General features: G+C 36.1%; 1 protein-coding gene across 1 annotated transcript in view; it reads left to right on the top strand.

Moving 5' to 3' along the window:
* DNAH7 (dynein axonemal heavy chain 7) overlaps positions 1-16,852 on the top strand; it is a 235,411-nt gene that overhangs the window by 52,443 nt on the left and 166,116 nt on the right. Inside the window, exons 13-19 of the mRNA XM_046658055.1 lie at positions 535-807; positions 1,546-1,673; positions 3,971-4,049; positions 7,510-7,734; positions 9,844-9,990; positions 11,330-12,015; positions 13,976-14,162. Coding sequence (XP_046514011.1) covers positions 535-807; positions 1,546-1,673; positions 3,971-4,049; positions 7,510-7,734; positions 9,844-9,990; positions 11,330-12,015; positions 13,976-14,162 — 1,725 coding nt within the window. The remainder of the gene's footprint in view (positions 1-534; positions 808-1,545; positions 1,674-3,970; positions 4,050-7,509; positions 7,735-9,843; positions 9,991-11,329; positions 12,016-13,975; positions 14,163-16,852) is intronic.

Here is a 16,852-nt window from a genome sequence, read left to right as displayed (position 1 = left end):
GGGGATTTTACTCGGCTCTACTTGCTCTTCACAGAATCAAAAATCAAAGGTCAATGAATGAGTAACCAATCTTTCTTTGTTCTAGATAGATTGTTCCTAAGGTGAAAAAGTACTGTGATCAAAGAGTATGCTATGACGTTGAGTTGGCTTATTTTTTAAAAGTAACATACAGTGCAAGCACTACCTTACACTAGCATGTACAATTGCACGAATAAAATGTGAATTTTGCTATTGTGTATTCTAACTTTAATTTTGTGTATATTTTCAAGCTGCTGTCCTTTCATCCTTACAGAAAACAGAACACAACTAAGTGGCTTAAACGGAAAACAAAAAAATTATATGAAACCTAAATATTTAAAATACTGCTGTGATTAGACCGAATATCTTTCTAGGGAGATTAGAAAATCATAAAGATCTTGTGAATAAAAATAAAGACAATGTGGTCAGATTGGCAATTTTGCAAAGATAAATGTTACTGTTACCTTAACTTCAGGTATTTTAAATAACTAATATTGTTTTTTCCCCTTTGTTTAGGAAAGTAAGTCTAAACCAACAACCTTGAAGCCAATAATTCTCAGTGAAATTGTTGATGCTCACAAAAAAAAGGTGAGGGAAGTGACAATGAGAGAGAGCGTGGCACCTACCGAGCACCGCAGACTCTATGACAAGTATGACTTTTTGGTTACCAAAAAGGCTGAGCAAGATGCTGATGCTTTCCTCGCAGAAAATCATAATTACGAGAAAATAATACAGGAAATTCGCAAATACCAAAAACTAATAGAGGAAATACAGTATACATCCAGAAAGGTAATTGACCTGTTTTGTACTACTGTTCTCTGTGCCTCATGATCTTTTCTCAGTTTTATTAGGATATATTTTTAGACCATACTGTTGAAGAATTAGAACATTGCTATCAACAGGAAAAATATTTACTGAGCTGCTCGCTGTGCCAAGCATTGTGGCACGTCCTGGATATGCAGAGGTAGTCAAAGAGACACGGTTCTTGTGCTCAGAGTGCGAACATCTCCTACAACTCAGATTTCTAAGTACTTTATTTATTTTGAGCCCTCAAAAATTCTAAAAACTTATGTTTTTTTGCTTTGGTGTTTATAAATCATTTGGAAAATATGGTTATTAGGCCAAAATGTGGTTACTTTTGTTTAGTAGGACACTGGTGATTTAAAATTTTCTTCTTTTGTTCTTTTTTATATTTCCCAAAATTTCTGTCATGGATGTATATTATTTTTTTGTACAGAGAAAATATAGCATTTAAGTCCCACACTATTTATTTAGCAATAACTCAGTCCTCTGAAGTTTTGTGTCCATTATTGTCTTGAAATAGAATTAGCTTCCAAGGCAACAAACTCTTCAAGGAGACTTATCCAGAAAATAGTTGTAAAAATCCCTGCCTGTATCATATTTTTAAAAAACTCTCAATCTTGTTAGTTCACACACACACAAAATCAGTAGTATGAGGAAGGTAAAACTGTGGGAATCTTTTATTTCTTTTCGTGTTTAATAGAGTTTTGATACTTAACGTTGCAGACTGTTCGTTTAGGAATGTTTGAAATGCGCTGTGAGGAATTAATCAGAGCTTTGGTGAAGCGAGCAGACGTTATCTGTGGAAAACTTATCGCTAAAATGTTCAGAGATCATCAGGAAGTAAATACAAGGTAATTATGTGATATTATTATATTTTTATTTTGGGGGGAGGATGTTAAATAGAAACAACTGTTGTTCAACTAAAATAGTGGATTAGAGCAGGGTCATGAATGACCCAAAAGAAAGATAATGTCAATGTATTTTTACTTGGCTTTATGTGTTATTTCATGATTATTAGTATTATTTGTTTTCACTGCAAATATGCCTTCCCAATTGTCTGAATTAAAGTGGTATTAAAATGTGTGTGCATTTCATTTGCACAAGTCAGATGGATGTTCTCTAACTTCAGATTTTTAAATTTGTATAATCAATACACAAAATTGGGTTTTCAAAGCAGATTTACACAGTAGTTGTTTTAGGTCCTCAGGGACCCTCAAATTTGGAATTTCCATCTTACTGTAATTACCCTTCAAAGCCATGGGAACTTGTCTTAACTAAAAATTCATTTGTTGAGTAACCTGGAGATTTTAGGAAAACTGACTCATGTTAAGTAAACTTACAGAGTGCTGATGTGCAAAGCAGAAGACCTATTTTTTTAAGACAAGAAGTGTAATCAGTCTTCCAACAACTGGTGCTAGTGTCACTCTAGGAACCTCTTTTCTGGTATCAGTTTCATGGAAAAAAACCCAAATAATCAAAAAAAATTTTGTAGTTATGGTATTAAATAGAATATTTCTTTCAGGCTGTATCTAAGGCTGAAGGAAGCTTTATTTACCTACCATGTGTTAGGCACAGAGTTAGGTACTTGGACTCTAAATATGAGTAAAACTGCTGAAGGAAGTGATGGTGTTGAAAGGGAAATAGACATACAAACCTGCACATTACAATAGGGTGCAGTGAGCACTGTGCTGAGCCACGGAGGTAGAACAGAAAAGGAAATGAGTGATTTTCTTTCAGGGTGGAAGTTGGGGGAGAGGGGAACGCCAGGGAAGGCTGCAAAGGGGAAGTGATGTGTGAGTTCATTTTGAAGGATGAGTAGGAATCTGCTAGGTGGACAATGTGGGTGAAAGAATTCCAGGTAGAGAAAATACTATGTAGAAGGGAGTGAGGTATGAACATGGCATGGTGTATCCCGAGAACCAGGAGGGGTTGGCGTTGCTTTCCCACACACTGTGAGGGAAGAGAGCTGAGGGGTGACGCTGAAGAGAGAGGCACCACATGAAAGAGGACCAGGACTCGCGTAGCTTATCTAGGAACCAGAATCACATATTCACTTAAAGCACCTTTTCCTCTAAAAGTGCTGGAAGGATAGTGAAAATGTCTTTTACTTGTAGCTTTTCATGCCAGGTGAAATATTTATTTTAATTTCATAGCTATTTTCTCTGCCTTTTAACTACCCTCTGAACTCATGCCAGTTCTACTTTTTCCCCTTTTCTCCTAATTATGCTTCTCACCAGACTCACTGGATGGACTATTAGAGGAACCATTCAGTGTGAAGACCCTCAACTCCTTGCCCTTACATGTCCATGAACCCCTTCATACCTGTCGGCCCACATTCTCAGACGGCAAGAGTCTGTCACACCCATTCAAAGTTCCTATGAGCTCAACCTCATTGCATCCCATCCCTCTGGAGCTGGCTCCCCCAGCCATCCCCTCTGTATCACATTTTAAATCTCTCCTTTGCTGTTGATTCTGTCTCTAAAATTTGCAAACATGTTCAAAACCCTCTTCCATCTTCAGACCCCTCACTTCAACCCAACATCATCACCATGCTGTTTCTCTCTCCCTCACCTCTCAGCCACTCTTCTTGAAGAAATTTCTACATGTTTTATCTGGACTTCCACTTGCTCTTTTTTTCTTTTTAACCTCACAGTAAGTTCATTATTTATACTGGCTGCAACCCAAATCAATAGGAAATATTTGCATATTACCAGAAATTTCTGAGCATACAGGCCCATTTTAACCGTTCTCTCCAAGTAGGGTTAATGACTCCCTTCCTTTGTACCATTTTTTTGGTGCCATCTCAAAAAATCTCTGGTTGAGCACTTAAAATTCTAGGTTGGATGTGATTGTTTATGGTCCTGTCTTCCATACTGGATTGTGAACAGGCTGCGGACCATTGTTACATCTTGTCCATTTCTGTATCTCTGTCAGTTAATCCTATAGTTGGGAATGCAATAGATGATCATTAAATGTGTATTGAATGAATAAGTAAATGAACACAAATTTGCTTTTCATTCATTAGCTGTCGTATAGGTAAGATAATCTAACTTTATTTTTCATGTAATGGAACATTTAAATCATCTATAGGAACCTGTTTAGGAATGAAATTTAAATATATAAGATTGATTTTTGTCTGGTGTTTCAGATTATGTGATGAATTTGAGAAGATAGCTGAAAAAGCTCTTAGCACTCCTCCAAATACAGCAGAACTGATGGAAATGAAGGTATTGCTTCTAAATTCTTTATAGTTGTGGGTGTAAAAGTTAATTGTTTTTCTTTTTTTGCCAGCTTTTATAAGAAGTTAATTATTGACATGATAATACAATAACAAATCCCTGCAAACGTTAACACAGAGGCTTAAAGTAATGTTGTTGTTTTATATACTTAGCTCATGAGTCTGCAGTTTGGTGGTTTAGGCTGGGTGCTCCTGGCCGGTTCTGGTCTCATTGGGGTTACTTACTCAATTGGGTCAGCTAGTTCTCTTTCGGGTTGACTAGTGCAGCTATCCTCAGCAATTGGACTCTGCTCCACTTGTGTCTCAAACTCCAACAGGCTCACCTGGGTGTGTTCTCATGTCACGGTAGAGGCATAAAAGCAAGCCCAATTGTACCAATGCTTTTCAGGTTTCTCCTTGTGTCGCATAGCTAACATCCCATTGGGCAAAGAAAGTCACGTGCCCTCAGAGTCAGAGTGAGATACCAGAAGAGGTGAGGTACTGGAGCTGTCAATGCAATCATCTACCAGGATATTTTTGAAAGCACTATTAATAATTATTACCATGCTAAAGGCATAGAGCAGTACTGTCTTGAGCAAACTGTGTGGTCGCCCTTCATTTTCTTTTAATCAACAAATATTTAATTCTTAAGTAATATTTTGTTTTCTATAGCCTGTCTTTTGTTATACATTAAAATTTTCTGCTGTAGTTTGCTGAAGTGTTTTATGTTTGAGCATAGGCTTTATGGTACTGAAAATATTAGATAAGTGTCACTTTCATCATTTTTCATGTTCCTGCTGTGCTTGAAGTCTACCTAATGGTGAATAAAATAATATAAAACAACTAGTTGATCACCATTTTATTTTATTCTTTTTTCACTCTTATAACGTTAAGCTTTTGCAAGATCTTTTTTTTCCTTTGCTAACATTCCCAAGATCCAAAATAGAACCCTTTTATTTTTAGGCTTTAAAATACTTAAGTGTACCCAGCAAAGCATGTAAAATCATTCAAAACTTTGTATAGGTAGGAAATTGCAAAAGGAGTTAAAATGATTTTTGTACATTCTTTAAATTATTCACTTAAAAGTTTGTCAAAATCATTAGAACCAAATTTTACATATAAGCCTCTAACTAAAAGAGTTCCATTTTCTTTAAAGTATTTGTACTTGGATTGGGATTCTTACTATGTGAATTTATGTGTCCGATATACACACATGCCTAGATATATTCTCTTTTAGAATATTTGTATATTATATATTAGTTGTTGTGGGACATTGATACTTTGATTATCGGTGATTATAAAGATAGCTGGAGAATTCCCTAATTGTAAAGTCTTTTGGAAAGATGAATATTCAGTATGAAGAGCGTAATTTATTTACCCTCCTAGCCATCGCTGAAAATATTTAGGAATTTGGGGTTGTTTAGTGTCAATTTCTATTGTTCATAGCAACTTTTAACAGAATTAGTAAATAGGATTCATTAACTGGTGTTAAAAAATATGTCTGTACCTTAAAAACATTTATTCCTGCAAGGGCAAAATAGCTTCTCAATTTATTTAGCACAGAAATCAGTCACATATATCAGTAAGGAGAAATAAAAGTCCAGTTGTTTACATAGAAATATCATTAACCATATTAGAAAAATATATTTTCAGCTAGGCATTTTGTTACCTGTGGAAACCACCATGGTTTGCATCTTATTTGTTTGAATTTGCAACTTAAAAACATTTGGTCTAATTAGAAAGATATATCAGTGAAAGAGTTCTAGGCAATGTTGCTTGTTTTTTTCTTTTTAATTACAAAAGCAAAAATTTAAACAATATGGGATTGTACCAAGAGAAAAATAAAAGTTTCCCTTTTTCCATAATTTCTTTCTTTAGGGTAATGATTCTGTTAGTTGAGGGTGAATTCTGCTCTCTCCAAACTTATATATAGTGATATATATGATATATTGTATATATAGTGATGTATATATATATATAGATATATATGTATATATATAACTAGAGAGAGAGCCAGAGAGATGGAGATTAGAGATTTCAAAGAGCTTTAACAACGTTTTTTTAAAAAGAAGTGTGTACTTCCTAGACAGGGAGGAGGGCGTAAGATGGGGAAGGTGAGCACACTGGTTGCAGGTAGCGGCCAGTGTTCTCATTTTTCAGTGGGGGTAGCAGATTTCCTTTGGCGTTTATATTATTAAGATATATAAATAAATTAAGATGTATCAAAAGAGCTTTGAGGGAGCTCTGCGTATATATGTGCATACACATGGGCATGTGCATAGGTGTGCACGCACACACCTGTACATTCACCCGTTCACACACACAAATAGATTTGTTTTTGCAAAGGCAGAATCATGACTCTGCTGCAAATTATTTATTTAATAATATGGCTTCTCTGTATTTCTCCTACTAGGTAGCTAGGGCTCTTGCTTTTTCCCAAAATCAATAGCCAGTTACCCCAATACGATTTGTTAAATGATGTCATTTCACTCCTACTTTGCAATGCATCTTTTCAACACTGAATTTCCATACGTACTTGGATCCATGTCTGAACTCTCTCTATGCTGCTCCGTCCTCTATTCCTGGGCCAGAGCGAGAACTGTCTAAATGACCATATCTGTGTAGTATGTTTTGATATTCGGCAGGGCTGGTCCCCATCAGTTTTCTTTTTCATGATTGTCTTTACTTCTGATTGTCTTTACTTGAGTAGTTACTATTTCAGAGACTTTTAGAATTATGTCATATTTAATTTTTTCACATGCCATTGCAATTATGATGGAAATTGCATTGATTTTATAGACTGATTGGAGGAGAATTTACATCTTTACAATGTTATGTCTTAACATATGTTTCTATTTTTATTCAGAACTTTCAAAATGTCCTTCAATAAAGTGTTATAGTTTTCCTCGTATAGATTTAGCACAGTTCTTGTTAAACTTGCCTGCAGTTATTTTTTAGTTTTTGTAACTGAGGAAAGTGTTGCGGCTCTGGTGTCTGTTGCAAGTTTGCAATTTTACGTTTGTTGTGGTGGTTATTTGATTAATAATTGTCTCCCTCAACTAGACTATAAACTCTCTGAGGGCAAATCCCACCTCTGGTTGTTGTCACACTGAATTGCCAGCACCCAGCAGAGTGTCAAGCACATAATAGGTGCCCATAAATGCTATTCTGAAAGAATAAATGGTCTCTCAGATGGCACCTGCTTCATATCTTCCAGAAACCCATGGCATTCTTCTCTGGTTTTCCAGTGCTCTTTGTGTATTGTTTAGTATTTTCTATTTTTTCCCCTGCTATTTTAGTAAAGGTGTTTGGGATGGATGAGAAGTAAATTGGGCTGCAGTCCCCTCTCTGGAACCAAAAGTCTTTCCTTCTACCAAGTGTGTACATATTTATGCAGTGTATTTCCACAGGCTATTTTTCAACATGAGCTGTTCATTGAAATGCCGTCTGTAATTTTTGTTTTCCCTCAGGCTTATATTCAGAAAGTAGAGACAACTGATATGATTGAACTGGGACAGAGATTGGTGGATTCTAAAAACTGCCTTGCCTTCCTCATTGAGTGTGCCAACTTTTCTCCAGCAGACATTAGGCTAAATAATAATGTTTTCCAGTGGTATGGAAGAATGGAAGAAATTTTTGATGAACACAGGAAAATTGTTAAAGAGAAAACAGAGCAATATCAAGAAAGTCTTAAGGTTGGCATCACAGATATTTTTGAAGTATTAACTTCTTACATAGCATTGGCAACTTCTATTTCACAGGTCATGTATTTTAGCTTTCTCATACTATAAATCTTAGTAGAAGTTAGTACACATATTTCTCATACTGTAAATCTTAGTGGGAGATAGTACACATAGTGGATTGTTGTGGCATCATTTCTTGATTTGTCAAGGGAGAAAGCATTTTAATATATTGCCCACAAGTGACCATTAATAAAAATACTATTTGTCTTATACGGTTTATAGAACTCTTTTGAGTTATTTTATTTTTATTATTTAACATCAAAGCTCCCTTGGTGTAGAGTGCCTTCACATCTCGTAATTGCTCACACTCACCTACGTTTTGTGCCCAGAATCATCACTCTAACTCTAACCTCTTTTCTTTTGTCCTACATGTAAGATGGTTTGTGATGTTCCTGTCTACTGTCCAGCATCATCTCCTAACTCTCCCCACTCCTTGCATAACCCTGGGCAGCTCCTAGGTCCCTGCTCCCCTACCTCTCGTCTCTTGTGCATTTTCCCTGTTGCTCTGGAGCTCACCCCTGCCCCGCACACATGCTTGTCTATCTAGCACGCTCGGTTGGCTTTCTGAGAAGCCCTCTCAGTCAGACCTCAGGGCTGCTTCTCCTCTGTTCCTGTTATACTTTTAACACATCTCCACTGGACCAGTTACCTGATCATTATGTTATTATTTTCATGTCTATCTCCCTGTTAGACGGTCAGCTCCTTGATAGCAGGGCCATCTCATGTTGACCTTTTCTCTATTATCCCTCCTGGCCAGCACAGTGCCTGACACACAGGCATGCTGTGAGCACTCCATAGCTATTGTCCGAATAAATGACTTAGGATTTTCTATCTCGTTTTACAGATGAAGAAACTAAGGTTCCCAAAGGCGGTGAAACTTGTTCCACATCAGCCAGTAGAGGTGTCCCTTGATAGCAAGCCTAGCCTCTTTCTACCATGCTGCAACAAATACAGTTAATACAAATACAATTGGCAGAATATGTTGTTTGGAGAATAAATGACAGACTTTAAAAATAGCCTTCATTTTAAACTGTAGTCTATATTTTTATTTATATTGAGGCCATTTCAGAATGTTAAAAAACATATTAGACACTTTAAGTTACACCATAATAGACTCTTAGAAAATTGGTAGGTGGCCCAGAATTATCTATACTTTATTGTGAAGTATACTATTCTAGAAACTGCACATAATGTTGAATTTTTCCTCTCATTTCCCTTCTCCCACTGGGCCAGAGCAATAAATTTGACAGGAAACTGAAGGAAAGAGGACAGAAATCAACCTAGATAATCTATAAAATACAAAATCTATTTTTGAATAACCTAGATTTGACTTTTGAATATTTTATTAAGAGCTCTTTCTTTTAGAACCATTTAATTTGGAATACCTTACCAATGACAAGTTTGCAATAAGCCTCTCATTAAAAAAACACACACCTGTTTGATATAGGAAGGCTACAGTTTTTAGGCTGGAGTTTAAATCTGGATTTATTTACCTTATACGTTTTTTTGTGAAGAGAGCCCATGAGACAAGAAAAATAACCTTGGAAAACTTTGTTTCAGCATTGCCAATTAAAGAGATATCTGAATATCAGAATGCAATTAAAGAAATTTGTTTTTTCCAGTTGTTGTAAAAATGCCACAAATGTCTTTACATCCCTTAAAAAACTAGAGTTTTCTTTTACCCCATACTTGATGATTTTGAGATTTTTCAAATGCTTATAAATCATTTGTTAGCATAAATTCTTTAGCGTACTAATGAATATCATTGTTTAACACATTCTTACTCATTTTATTACAGCTTCTTACATTGACAGTACAAGGGTAAACTTTCTCTAATTTGTGAATTACAGGAATCTTGATCCATTAGTTTCAAATTCCAACTCCTAAAAAAATTCTGCTTATTTTAGATCCCAGTCATCTTCCAGGTCATCCTTTTCTTTATATTTTGCCAGAGACAAAATATAATAATAATTCTCATAATCCTTACAAATATTTAAATTTTCTCTTGATGCCTAGGGGTTTTAACTTTTCAATAGTAACAGCGGATGTTGTTTTTATCAGCTGCGGTGTGAACGATTTGTGGAGGAACTGGAGAGTTATGCCAAGCAGTCGGAAGAGTTTTACTCACTTGGGGATCTTCAGGATGTACAGCGGTACCTGAAAAAGGCCCAAACGCTGAATGCAAAGTTGGATTTAGCAGCAGACAAGGTAGGATTAAAACATTCTTAAGAGGACGAATTAGTGCAAAAGAAAGAACATTGAGTTTGTATTGCATATTCACCTTTAAGAAATGGGTTCAAATATAACAGTTGAACTACATTTAATTGGAGAATAATGTAAATGGCACAGATGGATTTCACAGACCCGCATCAAGGAGGAACAGCATCACTGTTTTCTATCAGTAGTGATAACATTTCAGTGGCCTTCATATTTTATTTGAAAGAGCTATGCCTCCATCTGCTTCTTAATTTGATTTTGTATCATTTAATTGTTTGCATCACATGATAATAACACCTGGTTACTGGTTAGTTTTCCATCTTGATAGAGCCAGCTTAGATTTGGTGGCTGTGTTTTAAAGTAGGCCCATTATCTTCTTTCTTCAAGCCGCTTTGCTCCCAATATTGCTGTTTTAGAAGTCAGCTTTCTCAGTAGAAGATGCTGGAGGGACAAAAGCCACAGCCTTTGCCATATAAGATGTTTGAAATTTTTAGTTGTGCTTTTTATTTAAAAAGGGGAAATTTGAAAACAGACCATATTATGAATGCTCCACCGTTTTTCTTACATTGAAAGATTTTAATATCTTATCAGTATCTATCTTGCTCAGGGTTTTGAATTCTGTAGATTTCTCCTCTGAACCACCCATATCCTCACATACTTCACTACTAAACTAAGAGGAAATTAATACCTTCTTTGCCTCTTTTTATCCTACATATCTTTAAGACCCCTCTCCAGTTGCATCTGCTCTACGGAAGCATCCGTGCCTGCACTATTTCAGCATGATCTCTCGCCTCTGAGTGATAGCATTTTTAGTATATATTATTCATTTTATATTAAACACTACTGCTCTAAGGCATCTGTCTTGTTGCCATATATTATTATTGAACAATCGCTATTTAAGTTTCTACATACATATGTCTTCTCAGCTGGATTTCTAACTCCTTGGAGTGGTACTTTGCAATATAATACTTTTTTCTATTTTCCACAGTACCTGATACAATACTGTGTATATTAAAAGTGCTTAAGTTCTTGTTAATTAATAAAAGAAGCTAAATCCTCAGTGTATCTGTCTGGGCAAAGACTTCTTCATATATACATTTATTTTACTATTTTAACTAACTTAAACAGTCATCGTTCTCTGGAAACTGTAATTAAAAAGAAATAGGAGAAAGATTACTGCTCAGTTTTTCTAGATTATGACTTAATTAAGTTTAACTTTAGGGCTTAATGAGGGTTTTTTGGGTCACATTTAATATAAATATTTTTTTAAAAATTTAATTTTGAATACCCTTCACTTTCAGAATAATATAGTTAATACCTGTCCTTGCAGATTGAGCAGTTTAATGCTGAAGAGGAGGCATTTGGTTGGCTACCATCAATATATCCTCAGCGGAAAAAAATCCAAGATGGCTTGAACCCTTATCTTCGTCTCTATGAAACTGCTGTTGAATTTAGCAACAAATATAGAGGCTGGACAGAAGGACCATATCACAAAGTGAATCCAGACCAAGTAGAAACAGATGTTGGAAATTACTGGAGAGGACTATATAAACTGGAGAAAACCTTCCATGATTCTCCAAATGCACTGGCAATGACAAAAAAAGTGAGAGCGAAAGTGGAAGATTTCAAGCAGCACATTCCTCTCATTCAAGTGATCTGTAATCCTGGTTTGCGCCCCAGGCACTGGGAGGCCATGTCCAACATTGTGGGTTACCCTCTGCAGCCAGCAGAAGACTCCACCATCTTCTCTTTTTTGGACATGGATCTGGAACCGTATCTAGATAGGTTTGAAGGTATTAGTGAAGCAGCTAGCAAAGAATATTCTCTCGAAAAGGCCATGGAGAAGATGATTAATGAATGGGATGCGATGGAATTTGTCATTCTTCCTTATAGAGAAACTGGGACATTTATTTTGTCATCAGTTGACGAAATTCAGATGTTGTTGGATGACCACATTATTAAGGCACAGACTATGCGAGGATCTCCATTCATTAAGCCTTACGAAAAACAAATGAGGTAAAGTTTATATTTATATGACAATGTTTATACTATGTTACCAAAATCATCACTTGCATGTACTATATAGTTATTTTTGAAAATTGATTCTGCATTTCATCCTTACTATTTTAAGTACTTCATTGTAAGGAATGAGAACTTTGATTCCTTTGGAAGGGCACTGATCCTTTTGCTGTCGTCCACGTTCATGACAAAGGTAGTGGATCTTCAGCCCAGGTATTCATTTTTATTGCCTACAATCTGATCTTATATATTTGACTCTCAAAAATAATTTCGAGTCTATGAACATAGTTTATAGAATGTATAGATTATAAAACTGAAGATAATTTCATTTTCCAAATATACTAATTAGTTTGTTGTAGATGATCCTTGAAAGCAATTTCAACTCCCATGCATGAGTGATGGCTGGATAAGTGCGAAAAAATGAAACTGTGATTCTAGTCTGAAATTTTGAGCATCTGACACAGCCAATTAAATTAAACCCTTATCCTGTCCAATTTTTTTCAATTTTTGTAATTTGTGTCAAGCAGTTTATATTTTACCTTAAAAAAGTGAGTAAATCTAAATCAGACTACCATCCTCAGTGTGAAGTGTGAATTTGCATGGTAAGGGAAAGCAGTATATTATCCGAAACTTGCACATGCCCTCGTATTGGCTCAGTCTCGCTGATTGCTCTGCCTCCTGCCCAGCTTGCTCCCATGTGCTCATCAAGAGTAATTTTTGAACAGCTCTGGAACTGGTATATCTAGATTCTATTTTTAAAGACTGTGCATGAGATATTAGTTAGTGGGAAATTTTCTGCATCAGTCAGATTAGATGGGGAAAGAGGGAAGAGCACCAGAAGAAAGCAGAGGCATTCATTTCTTGTGAAAAGAGGTAAAACAAATTCACTGATAAACATTGAAAGGAAGATATTTTAGAAAGTTATTTGAAAATGCCCGGTGACTTTTAGAACTCCTATTTGCGTTTCTTGGTTTTAACAACGTAGACTTACAGATCACCACTTATAAATGATGAGTGATGTGTTAATATGTACTTAAAGCTAGCCCATCTCTAAGTCCCTCTGCCATTAACCAATCATTCTTCTTTATAGCTGTGTTATCTCCTATAGCATAGTGGTTACAGCTGTCTGGATTCAAATCTGGCGCTATTGCTTATTAGCTGGGTCAAGTTGAACCTGGTACTTATCTCTGTGTGCCTTAGTCTCCCCATTGTAAATAGATATTATACTGGACCCTACCTCATGGGGTTGTTGTGAGGATGGAGCAAATACATACAGAGATCTTAGAACTGTGCTTGTAAAATTTTTAGTTTTTGGTGTAATTATAATATTTATTCTTGAGGAAATTGTCATTATTTTTGTTCTCCATATTTAGAAATGAACTGATAACCTATTGTAAATTCAAAAATACTTCCTTCTCATGAATGCTACACTAATATATTTAGAATGATGTAGATTTTTCTTTAAATGCCAGTTACATCTTATGAATTGAAATATTTTATTCTGGAAATAAAGCCTTTATGGGCCTACATTTTTTAAAAAAAAAGAACGTTAAAGGAAATGAGTCTTGGATGTAACTACCTTCCCTGAGAGCTGCAGAGTGCTCTTCCCTGAGAACACCGTTACTGTCTCCAGCATTTCATTCCTCACCTTTTACCCTCCCCCCGTGGGACTGGATTGCAGAAAGGTTTATTGTTATGACATATAGAGAAACTAGCCCATTTGCAGATAGGTATATCTTAACATGTGTGTCTGTAAAAGCGTAAATGTTGATGCTATTATTTTAAAACAAATTTTGTACAACAAATGTAGCGGTTTATCTTTGAATGAAGTTAGGTGAACAGAAATTGGAATAAAAGATTGCATAAAGATTGACAGTCTAGTCCTGGTTTTGAATTTTGTCATCTGAAACATTGCTTGGTTTGCTATTGATAAGAGCCTCTGTGTTTTGTTTCTCAGAGAATGGGAGGGCAAACTCCTGCTGCTTCAGGAAATTCTAGATGAATGGCTCAAGGTCCAAGCCACGTGGCTGTATTTGGAGCCCATTTTCAGTTCTCCGGACATTATGTCTCAAATGCCTGAGGAAGGCAGACGATTTACAACTGTGGATAAAACGTGGAGAGATATAATGAAAAATGTCACACAAGTAGGTAAAAGTCTCTGAGAATGTGATTATTTGGTGAAGTGACATGATTTTTGTTTTCAAAACAATCCAAATAAGCCATTGTCTTTTTCCCATGTAGGTTCCATTTTCAGATATTATTTTAGAATCCCAGGAGCAAGAAATATCAAAAGCAAAATATGGGGCTGGCCCTGTGGCCGAGTGGTTAAGTTCACAGGCTCTGCTTCGGTGGCCCAGGGTTTTGCCGGTTCGGATCCTGGGTGCGGACATGGCACCACTCATCAGGCCATGCTGAGGCAGCATCCCACATATCACAACTAGAAGGACCGCAACTAAAAATATACAACTATGTACTGGGGGGCTTTGGGGAGGAAAAAAAAAAGCAAAATAGATATTTTATCCTTACTACTTCTTGAGGTCCAAATTGAATTTGCATTATTTAATGAGATTTGGTTCTGTTAGTGGGTCTTACCGATGCTTTGGTAGGAAGACACTGCCCTTAGTGCTTGCTGTCCCCATATATCCTATGGCCCCTGGTTATGGGCTGCCCCACCACTGAAATGTGCTGCAGTGGAAACGTGTCAGTGTGCCAGCCACTCAGTCAGCAAGGTTCTCTTCAGGGGCCCAAAAAAGGATGAGTCATAAAGATAAATAAATAGAAAGAGCCCAATAAATACAAGCACAATGCAATCAATCAACACACATATTGTGGAGGAGAATTACAGTTTAAGTTACGGAGGAAATTTAGTAAAAATCAGTAACACTAAGAAATGTATGACTTTTGTTCAACCGAAGTCATTTATTTGCTACCTGAAAGGCATGGTTTGTGTGTTATTGGAGGTTAAGATTAAAATAGAAGAAATGTTAGTTATTAAATTATATCATTAAATGAATGTAAACTTTGCTGTTAGTGTTTTGATCAAATACAATACTGTAAGATAGGAAGAGTATTATCTTAAAATTTTCCTACCCTAAAATAGAATTATGCATATTTTTGTTATTTGAACTTTGAAAGTTGTGATTATAATCCTAAATACTGGTAATACTGTATCAACATCAACTGTATGACTTGATAGGAGAATATTCAGAAAGATGGACATGAGTTTATTTATTTAATGTTTACTTCATTTTATGTAATAATACTTGAAACAAATCTCTGTATAAACCAAACTTTCGTAAAATTAATTATACTAGAATTCTATAGTTAAAGGACCTATAAGTGAGTCATTTTGTGATGCACTTAGTCATCTCTAATTAATTTGCTTTATAAATTTAGCCTTTCATAGATTGTTTCCTTACAACAGGGCAAAACCCTTATAACATGTATATATTTTCATTTAGAAAAGGATGAAGTGGAATTTTTCTCTTGCCCCAAAAAGTAAAAAGTAGATGCTTATATTCTCCTAGTTAATATAATTTTAAAAATTTAAAAAAAAAGAATTTCTTTTTTGGTATTCAATCAAATCCCACATTGCTAAGGAAATTTTATAGATATTTTGATGCTTAGAAAAGGGCAGCTGTGCTGGGACTGGTAAATAAAGGAGGTGAATTTTCAATTCTGTAAAACTGCTGAATTAAGAACAAACAAAAAAAACACGTTACTTCCGCTCATTCCCGAATAAGCAGTTTTCTTTGGGTGACACTTTGTTTGCTTTGCTGTAAGACTTGATTATCTTCCTCAGCTGGTTTTACATTTTCTTTTTCTCAGTATGTTAATATTCAGGACAGCTTTTGTCCACACTCTCCAAAGCTTTGAAGATCAACATAAATCTGTATTCTCTTAGGAAGGATAATGAGATGACCTGTGTAGTAGAGGCCACTGGATTAAGTGATTGGTACAAAAAGCCATCATTTTCAGTCTTACAGTTTCCTAATAAAGGTTATTTTAGAACTATGCCAAGAGAAAAGGCTCAGAGGTTAAAAATAGAATGTAAATGATATTGTTGACATAACTGGCTTGATTGAAGTGTCTTGGTTCCTTGAGGTATAAATGTGGAATAATTTTGTTTTGATACCTGTTGCCAACTATGCTTAGCCAAAGCCTCTTTTTTCTGGGAGAGGCTCCCTTTTGACCTTTCAGTCTAATTTCAGAATTTTTCAGTCACTTTTGGTTATTAAGATAGTTTTGTTTATGAATACGTAGTTGTGCTTGTTTTTTTTTTTTTTAAAGATTTTATTTTTTCCCTTTTTCTCCCCAAAGCCCCCCGGTACATAGTTGTATATTCTTTGTTGTGGGTCCTTCTAGTTGTGGCATGTGGGACGCTGCCTCAGCGTGGTCTGATGAGCAGTGCCATGTCCGCGCCCAGGATTTGAACCAACGAAACACTGGGCCGCCTGCAGCGGAGCGCGCGAACTTAACCACTCGGCCACGGGGCCAGCCCCTAGTTGTGCTTGTTTTAAGAGCTCAATTTCATCTTCTACTCAGAGCTCTTCTCCTCCCCACAGTGCAGGTAAACCTGAGGCTCTAGGGATGGGAAGGTGTGGGGACTGCTCTCCCATGCTAATCTCCTTCCTGTGCTTATCATCTGGTGCTGGGACAGAGAAAAGGTGAAGAAAAGGAGGGAGGAAGGGATGGGGAGAAAGATAGGAAGAGGGAGAAGGAGAGAGAGAAAGAAAATGAGAGAGGTAGAGAGCATTTACTGATGTAATTGACCCAGCCAAATTGGCTGTTCTTTTTGCAATGGTCGTAAGATGGACAGCCTCCTGTCAGTGGT

This window comes from Equus quagga, chromosome 4 (assembly GCF_021613505.1).
Source record: "Equus quagga isolate Etosha38 chromosome 4, UCLA_HA_Equagga_1.0, whole genome shotgun sequence".
NCBI lineage: Eukaryota > Metazoa > Chordata > Mammalia > Perissodactyla > Equidae > Equus > Equus quagga.
The sequence above is the reverse complement of the archived record's forward strand: the minus strand, read 5'-3'. Positions and strand labels throughout refer to the sequence as shown.